Source organism: Lepidochelys kempii, chromosome 3, assembly GCF_965140265.1.
Source record: "Lepidochelys kempii isolate rLepKem1 chromosome 3, rLepKem1.hap2, whole genome shotgun sequence".
Lineage (NCBI taxonomy): Eukaryota > Metazoa > Chordata > Testudines > Cheloniidae > Lepidochelys > Lepidochelys kempii.
The window spans coordinates 91582017-91594275 of record NC_133258.1 but is presented as its reverse complement, the minus strand read 5'-3'; the positions used below and the strand labels follow the sequence as shown (position 1 = coordinate 91594275).

The 12259-nt window shown below is 39.2% G+C and overlaps 1 protein-coding gene across 1 annotated transcript in view; it reads left to right on the top strand.

The window, feature by feature from the left end:
• The window catches only part of MAN1A1 (mannosidase alpha class 1A member 1), a 215514-nt gene that overhangs the window by 109422 nt on the left and 93833 nt on the right, over positions 1 to 12259 (top strand). The window contains exon 4 of the mRNA XM_073337170.1: positions 1822 to 1902. Within this exon, the coding sequence (XP_073193271.1) occupies positions 1822 to 1902 (81 nt within the window). The remainder of the gene's footprint in view (positions 1 to 1821; positions 1903 to 12259) is intronic.

Here is a 12259-nt window from a genome sequence, read left to right as displayed (position 1 = left end):
CAGTTCCTGGTCAAGGGACCAAATGTCTGCCACAGCTTATGACAGATGTACTCTGTCATCTCTAAGAAGCTCAGGACCATTGTTATGGAGATCCCTGGGTTATCACTGCCCTCCCTCTGAGCTTCCAAAATCCTGGCCATGATTCACATTTTTTAGTGCTTGCTCCTCTTCAGGCTTACTCAATGCCCCAACAAACTCATCTTGCAAACATCTGACTAAACCAATGGCGTGTGAAGGCATGACTGCATAATCCACTCTACATCTCTGTATGTCCTAATTCTTAAACATAAGAATGGACAAAGGGAGGATACTGGAAAAAGTAGTCCTATCGAGAAGATTGTCAGGAGGTTCTTGGAATAGAAAGATGGTGAGCCCCACCAAGTTCCTTGACTTTCGGCTGACTTTGGCTTTTCTTCAACATAACATTATAATTTTGGAACAGCCTCCAAAATAATCTCTGAAACCCATTCTATACCATGAAGCATTCCATCTTTTATGCTCATATGTCACTGGTTTTAGATCTGTATTGTTTATGCAGTCTTTTGAACCCATAATATATCTTTTAGAAACCACATATCTTGTTTGTTTAGCACAGCCTATTTATTCTACAGCCAATTCTTTATATGCTAATCACACTGCAAAAATATGATTCTTGCTAATTGGGCAACTCACTAACTTCATAGTAGTTTTTAACTAGGGTGACCATATGTCCCATTTTTTATAGGAACAGTCCTTTTTTGGGACTTTTTGTTATATAGGCACCTATTACCCCCCACCCCCGTCCCATTTTTTCAGTTTCTATCTGGTCACCCTATTTTTAACCACTCGAGCAATTGACAGCTACCCTTGTACTATTGCACTCTTTGGCCCCTGCTCCAAAATTCAGATCTTTCATCATGTATAATACAAACTCACTTAAGGTGTCCTTGTGCTATCTGAATGTATGACAGAATCATTAGTACTAATGTGCTAACCTCTCTGGCATTTTTAATTGAAGTGTCTGCTGAGTTCTGTTCTGCAAAATAAAGGCAACATTTGAACAGAATATTTTGAGAGCAATCAGGCACTAGGTTAAGTAACTTTTAAACTATGAAATCCTACATCTCTCATTGAAAGGACATTATCAAATTATGTAGGTTGTCAAACGTTTTAGAAGAGCAGACGTGAAGAATCCATTGGAAATATTTCCCTGTTAAAGCAACTTTGTTCCATGAAAGCTTTTACATAATATTGATATGTAAAAATACATTGGGCCAAGAGCATCTGGGGAAGGACTAACATTAGAAATGTGAAAGATTATATGCTTTTTTATTCCGTTTTTATAATTAATACATCTACTCAATGTAATTTTTCTTTTAAACAATCTATTAGATTGAGGGAACAAACCTTGGTCAAGATGCAAGTCTAACAAAAACATATTTGCTCTGGGAGCACATTCTGTGCACAGGTACTGAGTCACTTGTAGGAGAAGAATACCAAGATGTAGGGTGTGTTAGATATAACTGTGTGGGGATCAGAGCTAGTCAGTACTAAAGTCATACAGCATCTTTAAAGTTAGGAAGAAGAACTAATAGTGTTATGCTTCGAATTATTTGTTTCCCTCTTCTGCATGCTGCTGATTGGTATTAATGGAGTTTAACACCCACAAAGTAAGATGGAGGATGGTGAACTTGAGATATTTCTTCTGCTATAATTGAAATTGTGAATACATTCTATACAGCATGCATTAGCATGCCATTGTGGCCTTATGAAACTAACACTGGATTTTTTCACATATAAAACTGACGTTCAAGCTCTAACTATATGTATTTATATCCCTAGAATGCAGAAATTTCAGTTTTTGAAGTGAACATCCGTTTTGTTGGTGGACTGCTTTCAGCATATTATCTTTCCGGAGAAGAGGTAAGATTATCTATCTGCATTGTCAATCTAAAATTCCAATCCTCCCCCCCCCCCCACCAAGTTATTGTTTTGTATAAGTCTAATGAATGGAAAAAAAGTCTCAGTTGTAAAACTGTAATCAATGTATACGCTAGGTGTAATGTATACGCTAGGTGTTGCATTCAAGCACAGAGTAGTGAAGTTTGCTGATGCTACTGGAGGTGGGTTTAGATCATATGCTTCTCACAGGCCAGTTTGGAGTGTATTGTCACAGACTCGCACAATTTACAACTCTGACAGGACTAATTATTCATCCAAGTGTTAGCAAAAGTGCAGTTGGAAGATATGACTGGAGAAACTGTTGATATGATTGAAGGGGGAACGGAATGAATAACTAGCATACAGATGCCAAAGGAGACTCCTAAAAATACCACTGCTCAGGGGTCTTAGATTAGTTGGTATGAAATTCGGGTCTTAGGTGAGTTGGTATTTGGTATTCTGGCCAGCTGCAGAAAGAGAATGAAGATTGCTGTGTGGTTTTTAACTTTCGTCCTGATCCTCAGTTGTATAGATGTGGAGAAAGTAGAGCTGGAATTTGTCCTCTAATCTCAAACAGCCAATGGTGTCAATCTTTACTTGTTTCCCATAGCTAGTCTGGAGGCCTCAGGGACCACAAAAGCAGTAGCCCTCCTACCAGTAGGTTCCAGTGAAGAGCATGCTGGCAACTATTGCAGAAGTCTTGATAGCTGCTCCTAGATATTTCTTCTTGACTTCCTTTGCAATGTTATGCCTTTTTTTCTTGAGCAAACACAAGCAAGCACGCCTCATGATGCTCTTCACAGTGGCAGTTACACAGAAGGCGTTGGGTTTATAGTTAAAATTCTAAAGGTTCTATGTTTAAACTCCCCTGTTCAAGTTCTCTGAAGCAGTTTATACTCTCACATAGATATATTGCTCCACATTCAACGTTATTGTGATAGTAAATCCCAGAGGCTGAAACTAACCACCCTTTTGTTTTTAGTAAATATACATTTTAACTGAGATGTTTCATCTGACACTTGAAGGAAATCAGCCATCATTCTACAATAACTTACTGACCCAGAAATGAGTCCATCTAGAGTAATTTTAGAAACAAAAATATCGGATTTTTTCAATTAAATAGTTATATTCCACCAATAATTTCTCTTCCAGCAAAGCTGCTGCTGCTCACAAACTAGTGAGCTTTTTGCAGTATAACCTATTCACATTTAATTAAGCAGTAGTAACAGACGTGGAGAACATTTCTTGGCAGTTAATGACCAGCTAGAAGAGTTAAGGGCTCTGAACTCAATTGGTCATTAACTGCCAAGAAATATTCGACGTGTCAGTTATTAGGTCTATTCTAAACCATCAAAATATAAACATATAAGGAGAAAATTAATGATCTTTTGCGATTATACATACACACACACTACTTATCATGGATACAGTATTCTGTTCTAGTACTTACATTCCTCTAGAAATTACTTACCAATATACTAACTGGTAAGAAAAGAGGCCTGTGTGTTCAACATGCCTTTAAGTCTATAGCTGTGAATAAGTTATTTTATGTAAGATCTTTGTAGGACAAAATAGTTTTATTGGCTGAAGAAAGGAGGGTAGGTCATTATGGTGCTACATGTGAGCCTTTGGGTGAAAATCTTACAAGTCCAAAAATTGACACATAGCTACTTCTTTTTAGTTGATACCTGACCAACATCTCGTGGGCCATTCAGTCCAATTCCAAGTGGAATAGGAATTTGTGCATTCTTTCGAACTTTTTTTTCCATCTACTACAAATCAGATCTAGTGACAGTGCATCCTCCACAGGGAGGAAGGAGAGCAGCTGGATTTGACATCCTCCACCTTCAAAGATCTCTGCTGTGTTTGATAAGTACATACCATCTCACAGATGTCTCGATTATTTCAAGATATCAGTGCTTGTTATAGTACCTCTCAAATACTGGGCAGAGTGTTCAGCACCTTTTTTATTCTGGTTCCTTCACTCCTCACCCCCCCCCCCACCCCCCGAAAGCCGTGTGTATATTGTTACCGTACCACCACCTAATGGATAATATAGTATCATCTTGTCCTTTTATTATTTTTGTCAGGCAATTCTGAATTGACAAGTGTGAGATCATGAATTCCCTAAGCAGTTGTCTAGTTTAAAGAAAACAGTTTGTTGGCATACCCCCCAAAATAACTTTTGGCTTATTTTCCATTCTCATTTAGAAATATTTTGATTTTGCATTAATAGATAATTTTCCACTTCAAATTCAGCTACTTGAGTTCTCTGAACTGCTATCTAGAATTATGTCATGGGGTAGCTGCATATCTCTAAGATGTAGACTGGAAAGAGCTTATGTTCATCTGAAAGTCTCTGGGATGTTGGTCCTTTTTTCCTGTATTAGAAATGAACATTTTTGGACTCCATGGTCTCATTATTCATTTCAGAAAATCGGCCAGATATGGTTGTCCCTGCAGTTGTCAGGTAGCTACTTTCTGGGTCCCATGCTGTGGCTGCTTGAGCATAATCTATACATGGCCACTGGTGAAGCTTTAGTCTGTAGTTGAAACACCTTTTTAAATCAGACATTTCAAAGTGTAGGAATTCTTTTCCTCTTGACAAAAAAAAAATGGCTAAAATTAATAGGAAACAATTGTTTCAGTGGTAATTCTCTTGCCCAGTTAGGTGGACTCTTTTCCAGAAGCAAATAAGTTGGTTAATTAAGCAACTGGCAAACAACAATTTATAATGTTTGAATAAAGGCACTCCTCACTTTTTCTCAAGGCTAAGTATTACAACTTATTTTAAAGTACAGTGGTCATTTGCCTGTCTTGTGACTAGGTTTAACTTGTGAACTGCTTTGAAGATGTTTGGTTTTTTAGAACACACTTACATCTATTTTCTTTGAAATATATGCCCACTGATTGTTTTTCATGGCTTTAGTTATGCCCGCCCCAGCTTATGGCAAGGGAACTGCTACATATCCACTCCCAAATCGCTCTACCAGTGTCGTCAGACCAAATTTGTAACAACCTTGATATTCAAGTTAGACTTAAACCCCTCCCCTGCTTGTATCCAGCTAGCAGTTGTCGTAGAGCTTTAAGTTCAGTATCTTGGCCTATTTCTGGTAGGCCTCTTTAAAAAGATTCTTACCTTTCAGAAGCAGTGAACTACAAATTATCTAGTTTTCTAATGAAGGTAAACTCTGGAAATGATCAAAAAGCTGAACATGGCAAGCTTTAATATAATATAATATGACATATTCTGTCTAAAAACATTTTGGAGAAATAGTCTTCATCTTTAAATGAGAAATTTATGGCAATTGATTACTTGAGAAGGAAAATTTTAAACATATCCTTTATTGAATATTTCTGTTTTGTGTTTTTAGTATCTTCAGCCACAGTTCAGAATAATCGTTGTAATACCTCTGACCCTTACTCATATGAGTAAGCCTTTGTAAGTAATCAGAACCTCTTGTGTGAATAAAGTTTGGAAGATCAGATCCTCAGCTCTTCCACATCATAATCAGATTGCCTATGAAAAGCGTAATGTTGATGTGCTTTGTTTTCAGTAGTGTGACTAAAGGCAGCTTTGGTTATGTAAAAAGTGATTGAAACAATAATTGTTGGTACTTCGGAATTAAATGCCCATGGTTAATGATCTAAAATAGTAACATATTGCACATCCCATAATTATTTGTAAATTTAAGTTTAATCATAATTAACTAGGAATATTGAAACACATTGAATAGATTCTAAAACATCTTGCTTGCGCTAAAATTCATTCAAATAAAATTGTGAATATAGCTCATTTTAAAAATGTGATAGACATTGAATACTTTGGTCTGATAGCCAAGTCTTTACATGGCATATTTGACGCATCTTGTTGCTGTAATTACATTAAAAACTACTGGAAAAAAAAATTGCCTTTCTGGATTTAATCAGGCTACCATGAATGATATACAAGTATTAAAAGAATTAGATTTGAAACCAGGAGTTTGTTTGCATTTGGATTTAAATGTTAGTCTTAAAATAGAGAGAACACACAAGAAAGGTCAAACTTGACTAAGACGAGCTAAACTTTTCATCAGTGTTAAGAGCACTTCAGGTATTTATAGACAACATAATCTGAAAAGAAGTCTTAGATTTTAAGATCTTTTCTTTTGTTGTGTATCTGGATTACTACAGAATATTGTGTGTGTAACTGAAGACTGCTTTCTTGCTATTTATCAGATGTGCTATGGAGAAATAGAGTTCATTTATGAGGGAGGAATTGGGGATAAAGTTGACTTGGGGGTGGGAGAGAGGAATCATCATTTGTCTGGAAGTAATACAAATCTTTGGGAGTTTTGTTTTGCTTTCCTTCAGGGTGCCACTAATGCTGATTTTTCCTCTTTAGCTTGACCACTCTTACACTTCATTTGCAGTTAGACAATGGATTTATTATTTTATCTTCAATTGTGCTTATGGCATGGTCAGTACAGCTTATAATAGTGGGCCAAGTTTCTCGCAAAGTTTTGCTTAATTGCTAGAGAAATTAAAATGTCTAAATCTGTTAAAACCGTATGACTGACTGACTGATTCCAGTTCTCAGCTACCACTATGCTCTCTCCATTATTGTCCTGGGAAGACCGCTACTAGGGGCAGGATGGGGACAGTGTCAGAGCTGCCATGTGATGGCCACCATATGCTGCACCCATAAAAGAGATTTTACTGAAGGGGAAGCTTCCTGAGCATGCTTCACCATACCTTCTCCCTGTCCCCACTCTCTATTTTCTGCTAATGGGAACACAACAAACTCCTGTCTAGTCATATGAACAAAACTAGTTTTTAACAACTTTTTGGAGTCAAGCTCTTGATCTGCTAACAATAATCAGCGACTGAGTGGCTAACTGGAATCCCCACAAGAGCTGTTCTTCTACTGCTCTGCAGCACTGCAATCCCAGGTAAGCGTGGAAGAACTGTGGTGCTACTGTCAATAAACACGATAGCTTCCCTCTCAAGCTCTTGTCATTGATAGCTATACATGGATATTAGACAAATGAGAGCTGTACAGAGGGGTACAGGCAGTTCCTTGACTTTTTTCATTTGATCATTGGCTGCTGCTTCTGAGTGATGTTGAATTTTCTTCTAGCTATGGGCACTCCTTTCCTATTCCTCCACACCCGACAGGACAATAAGCAGACACCTCTTGTTAGATTGGTGGGAGCCCTCATAGATGGTCACACAGTATAGGGCACTTGGACATCCCACAAAATCAGCATACACACACATCCCCTGGAATTCAGAGCAGTCTGAGAAGCATGCAGGGCATTCTTACCGTTAATCCAGTCTCAGCACATTCTCATAATGTCAGACAGCATGACAACTGATCCGCATAAACAAACAGGAAGTAGTGAGATCCATTCCACTGTGCATATAAGTGGCCAATTTATAGAACTGGAATATCAAGAACCACAACACCCTGTCTGCAGCGTACCTTGCAGGAACCCAGAATTCCCTGGCAGACAGCCTCAGCAGGTGCTTTAGCTCCCACTTATAGATGGTGGCATACAGCTAACTGGTGAACAGCTTCTTCACTCAGTGGGGAATCCCATCCTGCCTCCCAGACAAACAGGAAATGTAGCACATACTGTTCCATAGAGTTAAAAGCCGGAGGGACCACCTGATCATCTAGTCTGACCTCCTGTATATCAGAGGTCACCAACAGCACCTAGTGTCCACACGTTAAACAAGTGAAATTAGACCTGAGTATTACAGCTCACTGAAGACTAAACTATTACATGCCACAGGCAGAAAATAGGAAGGACTGAGGTGCACCAATGCCCAAGGCCCCCACAATGCCAGGGAAATGAATAAGTGAGAGAGACCTGGATAATTCTGGCAAGTGATCTGCATCCATGCTCTCGGAAAGCTCAGGGCCAGTTCTTCAGAGGCGATCATCTCCTACTCCCTTGGATAGATGGTTTGATCCTGCTGCTTCCTTAAGTAATGTGGAAGATTTGACAGGACAGAGCATAAGTTGTCATCATGCCCAAATGACCTAGAGAGTTCAGGTTCCAAGGTCTTCTCCATATGTCAGCCCAGCTGCCTGCCCATCAACATTCTTCCCTTCCCAGACCTCGATTCAATAGAACAGCAGGGTCAGATATCCCAATCCAAAAGCTCTTTGCCTCACCTTGTTATTTGGATGGGCATTGGATCTAGAACATTCCTGTTCTGCAACTGTGCAAGCCATTTTTACTAATAGCAGAAAGGAGTTCACCAGGAAATGTTACCTCTCTGGGCCCAACACAATCATATGTCTCCAGAGACAACAGATATTCCTTGGTATATTGGGTTATCACCTTACCCTCAAGATGACAGTTCTTTCCCTTAGCTCAATACAGGTTCTCCTGGCAGCAATCAACATAGAATCATAGAATATCAGGGTTAGAAGGGACCTCAGGAGATCTAGTCCAACCCCCTGCTCAAAGCAGGATCACTCCCCAACTAAATCATCCAAATTTAATTTTGTATTTATTTCCTTTTGCCCCAGATCCCTAAATGGCCCCCTCAAGGATTGAACTCACAACCCTGGGTTTAGCAGGCCACTGAGCTATCCCTCCCCCCGGGCATGTCTACCTCCAGTGCATAGCTACCCTGTAATTACTCACCCACTAACCTCCAGGTTCTCAGAGAGCTTAATTAGAACTTTCCCACTGGTAATAAAACTGACCCCTCAATGGAACCTTAATTAACCCTTTCAGCACTTACCAAGCCATCTTTCCACCCCCTGTTAGCCTTCATAGACAAGTGAAGCACTTACATTCCTCATTGCATCAGCTAAACAGATAGGTAAACTGGGGGCACCAATGGCAGGCCCTCCGTATGCAATATTTCATTAAGACAAACTACTACTACTTACTACTACTACTACTGCTGCTACTACTATATCCGAAATTTACCCCTACAGTAGTTTTGGAATTTCCCATAAACCCCCAGATTATCAGCTCCCCTGTATTCTTCCCAAAGCCCCAAGCCTCCAGTGAAGAGAGAGAACTTTATTCCTTGAACAAAAAATAAGCTTTGGAATGTTACCTACAGAGAACAAAACAGGTCAGAAAGTCACTCGGGCTGTTTGTTGCCATAGTGGAACAAGCTTGAGGACTAGTTATTTCCTCCGAGGGTCTCCCAATTGGATTTCTGGCTGTATTCTACTTTATCAGCTTGTACATCTTCCTCCCCCACACAGGATCAGGGCTCATTCTTATGGGAGCACAAGCAGCCTCAGTAGGAGGGCCAGCTCCAGGCACCAGCAAACCAAGCAGGTGCCTGCAGCGGCAAGTGTAAAGGGGCAGCAGGACGTCGGGCCTTGGGGCGGCAATTCACCCTTGGCGGTGGCGGGAATTTGGCAGCTGCTCCATCACTCCACCTCCCTGTTCGGCTGCAAGTATTTTTTGTTTGTTTTGTTTTTGTTGCCGCTTGAGGCAGCAAAAACACTGGAGCCAGCCCTGCTCAGTAGCATCACTTCAAGAGGGTACTTTTGCTTGTTGTTTGCAAGACAGTAACATGGAGTTCCATTCACACATTCACAAGACGCCACACCTTGGTCCAAGCCTCCTCCTCTGATACATTCTTTGGGACAATGGTCCTACAAGCAGCTAGGCCACGTTGCACCCTCCTCACCAAGTAGTGCTTATCAGTCACACACAGTGGGATAGGACCAGCCCTCGAAGAAGAAGGGGAAGTTGCTTACCCTTCATAATTGGAGTTTTTTGAGATGTGTGCAGAGGATGGAAGTTCTGTTTTGTGAATAATGTTGAAATTTTGAAAATGGGTTTAATTCCAAAAGGAAATTCTCTATGAAGGGAAATTCTGAGGGGGAAAAAATCACTTTGGGTTGATCAAATGTTCTTTGTTTTGATTTTGAGTATATTTTAAACTTATATTTTAACATTGTAAAAATTTTAAAATGAAAAGTTTCAAAATGGAAAATCAGAATATTTGCTCTAAAAATGTATACAAGACATGTAAACATGGTTGAAACTGTTTGGGGTTGTTTTTTTTCCTTCTAAAACTAAGTTCCAGTAAAGTCGACTTGATTTTGTGAAGTGTTTTGATTCTGATAGAACTGCATAGTCTGGCAGACTATTGCACAGTTGAAATTTCTCTGACTACCTGTGTTTAGTATTCACATAGCTATAAGTTAACATCCTAGGAAGATGATTGGAGACAGTTTTATATTTTAGTGGTATTGCCTGTCAGCAAAATGAACCAAACACAAAGGTTTGTTTTTCTCCAGTGCCGCTAAATCCCAATTATCTGAAATTCAGATGATCAAAAATGTGAAAATAGACAAAATTCTGATTTTAAGGGATATGTCTCCTGAGCCATTCAGACGATCAGAATGTAAACGTAGTGATATTAGTCACAAAATATACTATTTGTGTATGAAATGTAGATATGAGATGAAAGAACTAGTCATTTAAATGCAAATTTGCTATTTTTATTGTAAAAGGTGTTCCACCATTCAATAAATTATTTCGAATTATACAACTAAAAATGTAGTTGTATTTCAGTTTACTTATATGTTGAATATTTAATTTGATCAGTACTGTAAATGGCTAAAATATGAGAAGTCTACAGAAAACAAAAACAAAAAGATATGCTACCCTGTTGTGTGCATGCATGTGTATATATTCTAAAATAAAAGCAATAGTATTCTAGTGTTCGATCTTTTTTTAATGACTTAAAGAACAAGAGTAGTCTGTCTTACTAGAAAAAGAGGGCTAAGAAGTGTTCCTCTGTTCTGACTATGGCAAGCTTTCCAGAGGACAGCTCAGCTGTGAAGGAAGTTGCCCTTTTGTTTCCTCCACTCACAAGCAAACGTCAAGGACCCAAATTATGAGGGTAACAGCTACTGTTAAAGAAACTTAATGAGTAAGCATTTGCTGTTCCTGACAGTCATAAGGATAAACTGCAGTCTGCCAAGCCCAAGTATTTTTCAAAAGCTTTCTTGTCAGGTTTCACTATAAATCCAATGAGAGCAAAATTATTCTGTGATTAGGTTCAGTGCTTTAGTTATGACAATGTTTTCCAGAGTCATTGCCCTCCTAAGATCACCACTTTGACAGGTTAGTTCTAGGTCATAGATCTAAAGGAAAACTTGAAGCCACAAGAATGTAAATCCTGTTTGGCAACTGCCTAGAGCAGAGCTTCTGGTCTGTCTCAAGCCTGAATAAATATACCTTCAGTATTTTTCTTTAACAGGCTCCGTCTGTTTCTTTCTCTCATGGGATGGGGCAGATTGAGATTAATTAAAATGGCACAACCAATTTAAATCAGTAGGGGTACTTCAATAAGTTAATTAATGCAATGTGCAGTCGTAAATGAAACTTCACCTTACATTTACACTGTCACCATTTACCCCACTCCTAAATGTGCACTTCTCTGAATTTAAGTTCTAAAGTCATGTGGGTGCGCTTGAAGACCTTGAAGCTGAGGACAGTCCTCTCTTGGTCCAGTAAACCAGCCCAGCTAAAGCAACAAGGAGCAGAGCAATTCTAACTTGAGATCATTCCAAGCTGCACATCTCCTCTGAAGACGGGAGTTGTTTAAAGGACGGGTCAGTATTGCTGGATTCTGGTTAGAGGATAAGACCACTTGATCTCTTATCAGACTTAAGCAACCCCCTAGTCTTTTTGCTGTCCCTCTTCCCTTGCCAGCACTTTCCCAAACAATAAAGGTGGTGGTTACTCACAATGCCTTTATTTGTTTACACAAACTGCAGAAGACTTCACAATTCCTATATTAAATAAAGGGTGCAGGCACTTAGCATTAGTCAGACTTGTTTTGACAAAGCCAATAGGTGTGGTGTCTTAGATGTTAGGTTCTAACAATCAAATGGATTGTAGCCAGTGATAGCCCATTTCTTTGAAAGAATCCTCAGTAGTAATTAAGAAACCAGCCATTCAGGAGAGGGTGACCGTCCTTTCCTACCCTGCAAGAGAAAACACATGTTCATTTTGTGCCTTGTAACAGATGTTCCATATAAAGGTGATGGCCAAAGTTTTCCAAGATGTGCTGAATATACTACCCTTTAAAATGTTGCTCTCCCCTGGGCTGAAAATTGACACACTCTAAAAATGGCATCATGGGGTTCCATGTATGCCTCTGTCATTTCTACATCTGATTACAAAGAGATTTTTTTCTAACTCTCAGTCCTGCCATCTCTGGTTTCACTTCTCACATGTACAATAAAGGATTTACAGGCTGAATTTGGTCCTTAATGATATCTGTCAACCATTGCTTTTAATGGAGTTGCCTGGACATCACTGGAATTCATAAAGTATTTCTGCTGAGCACAAGAATG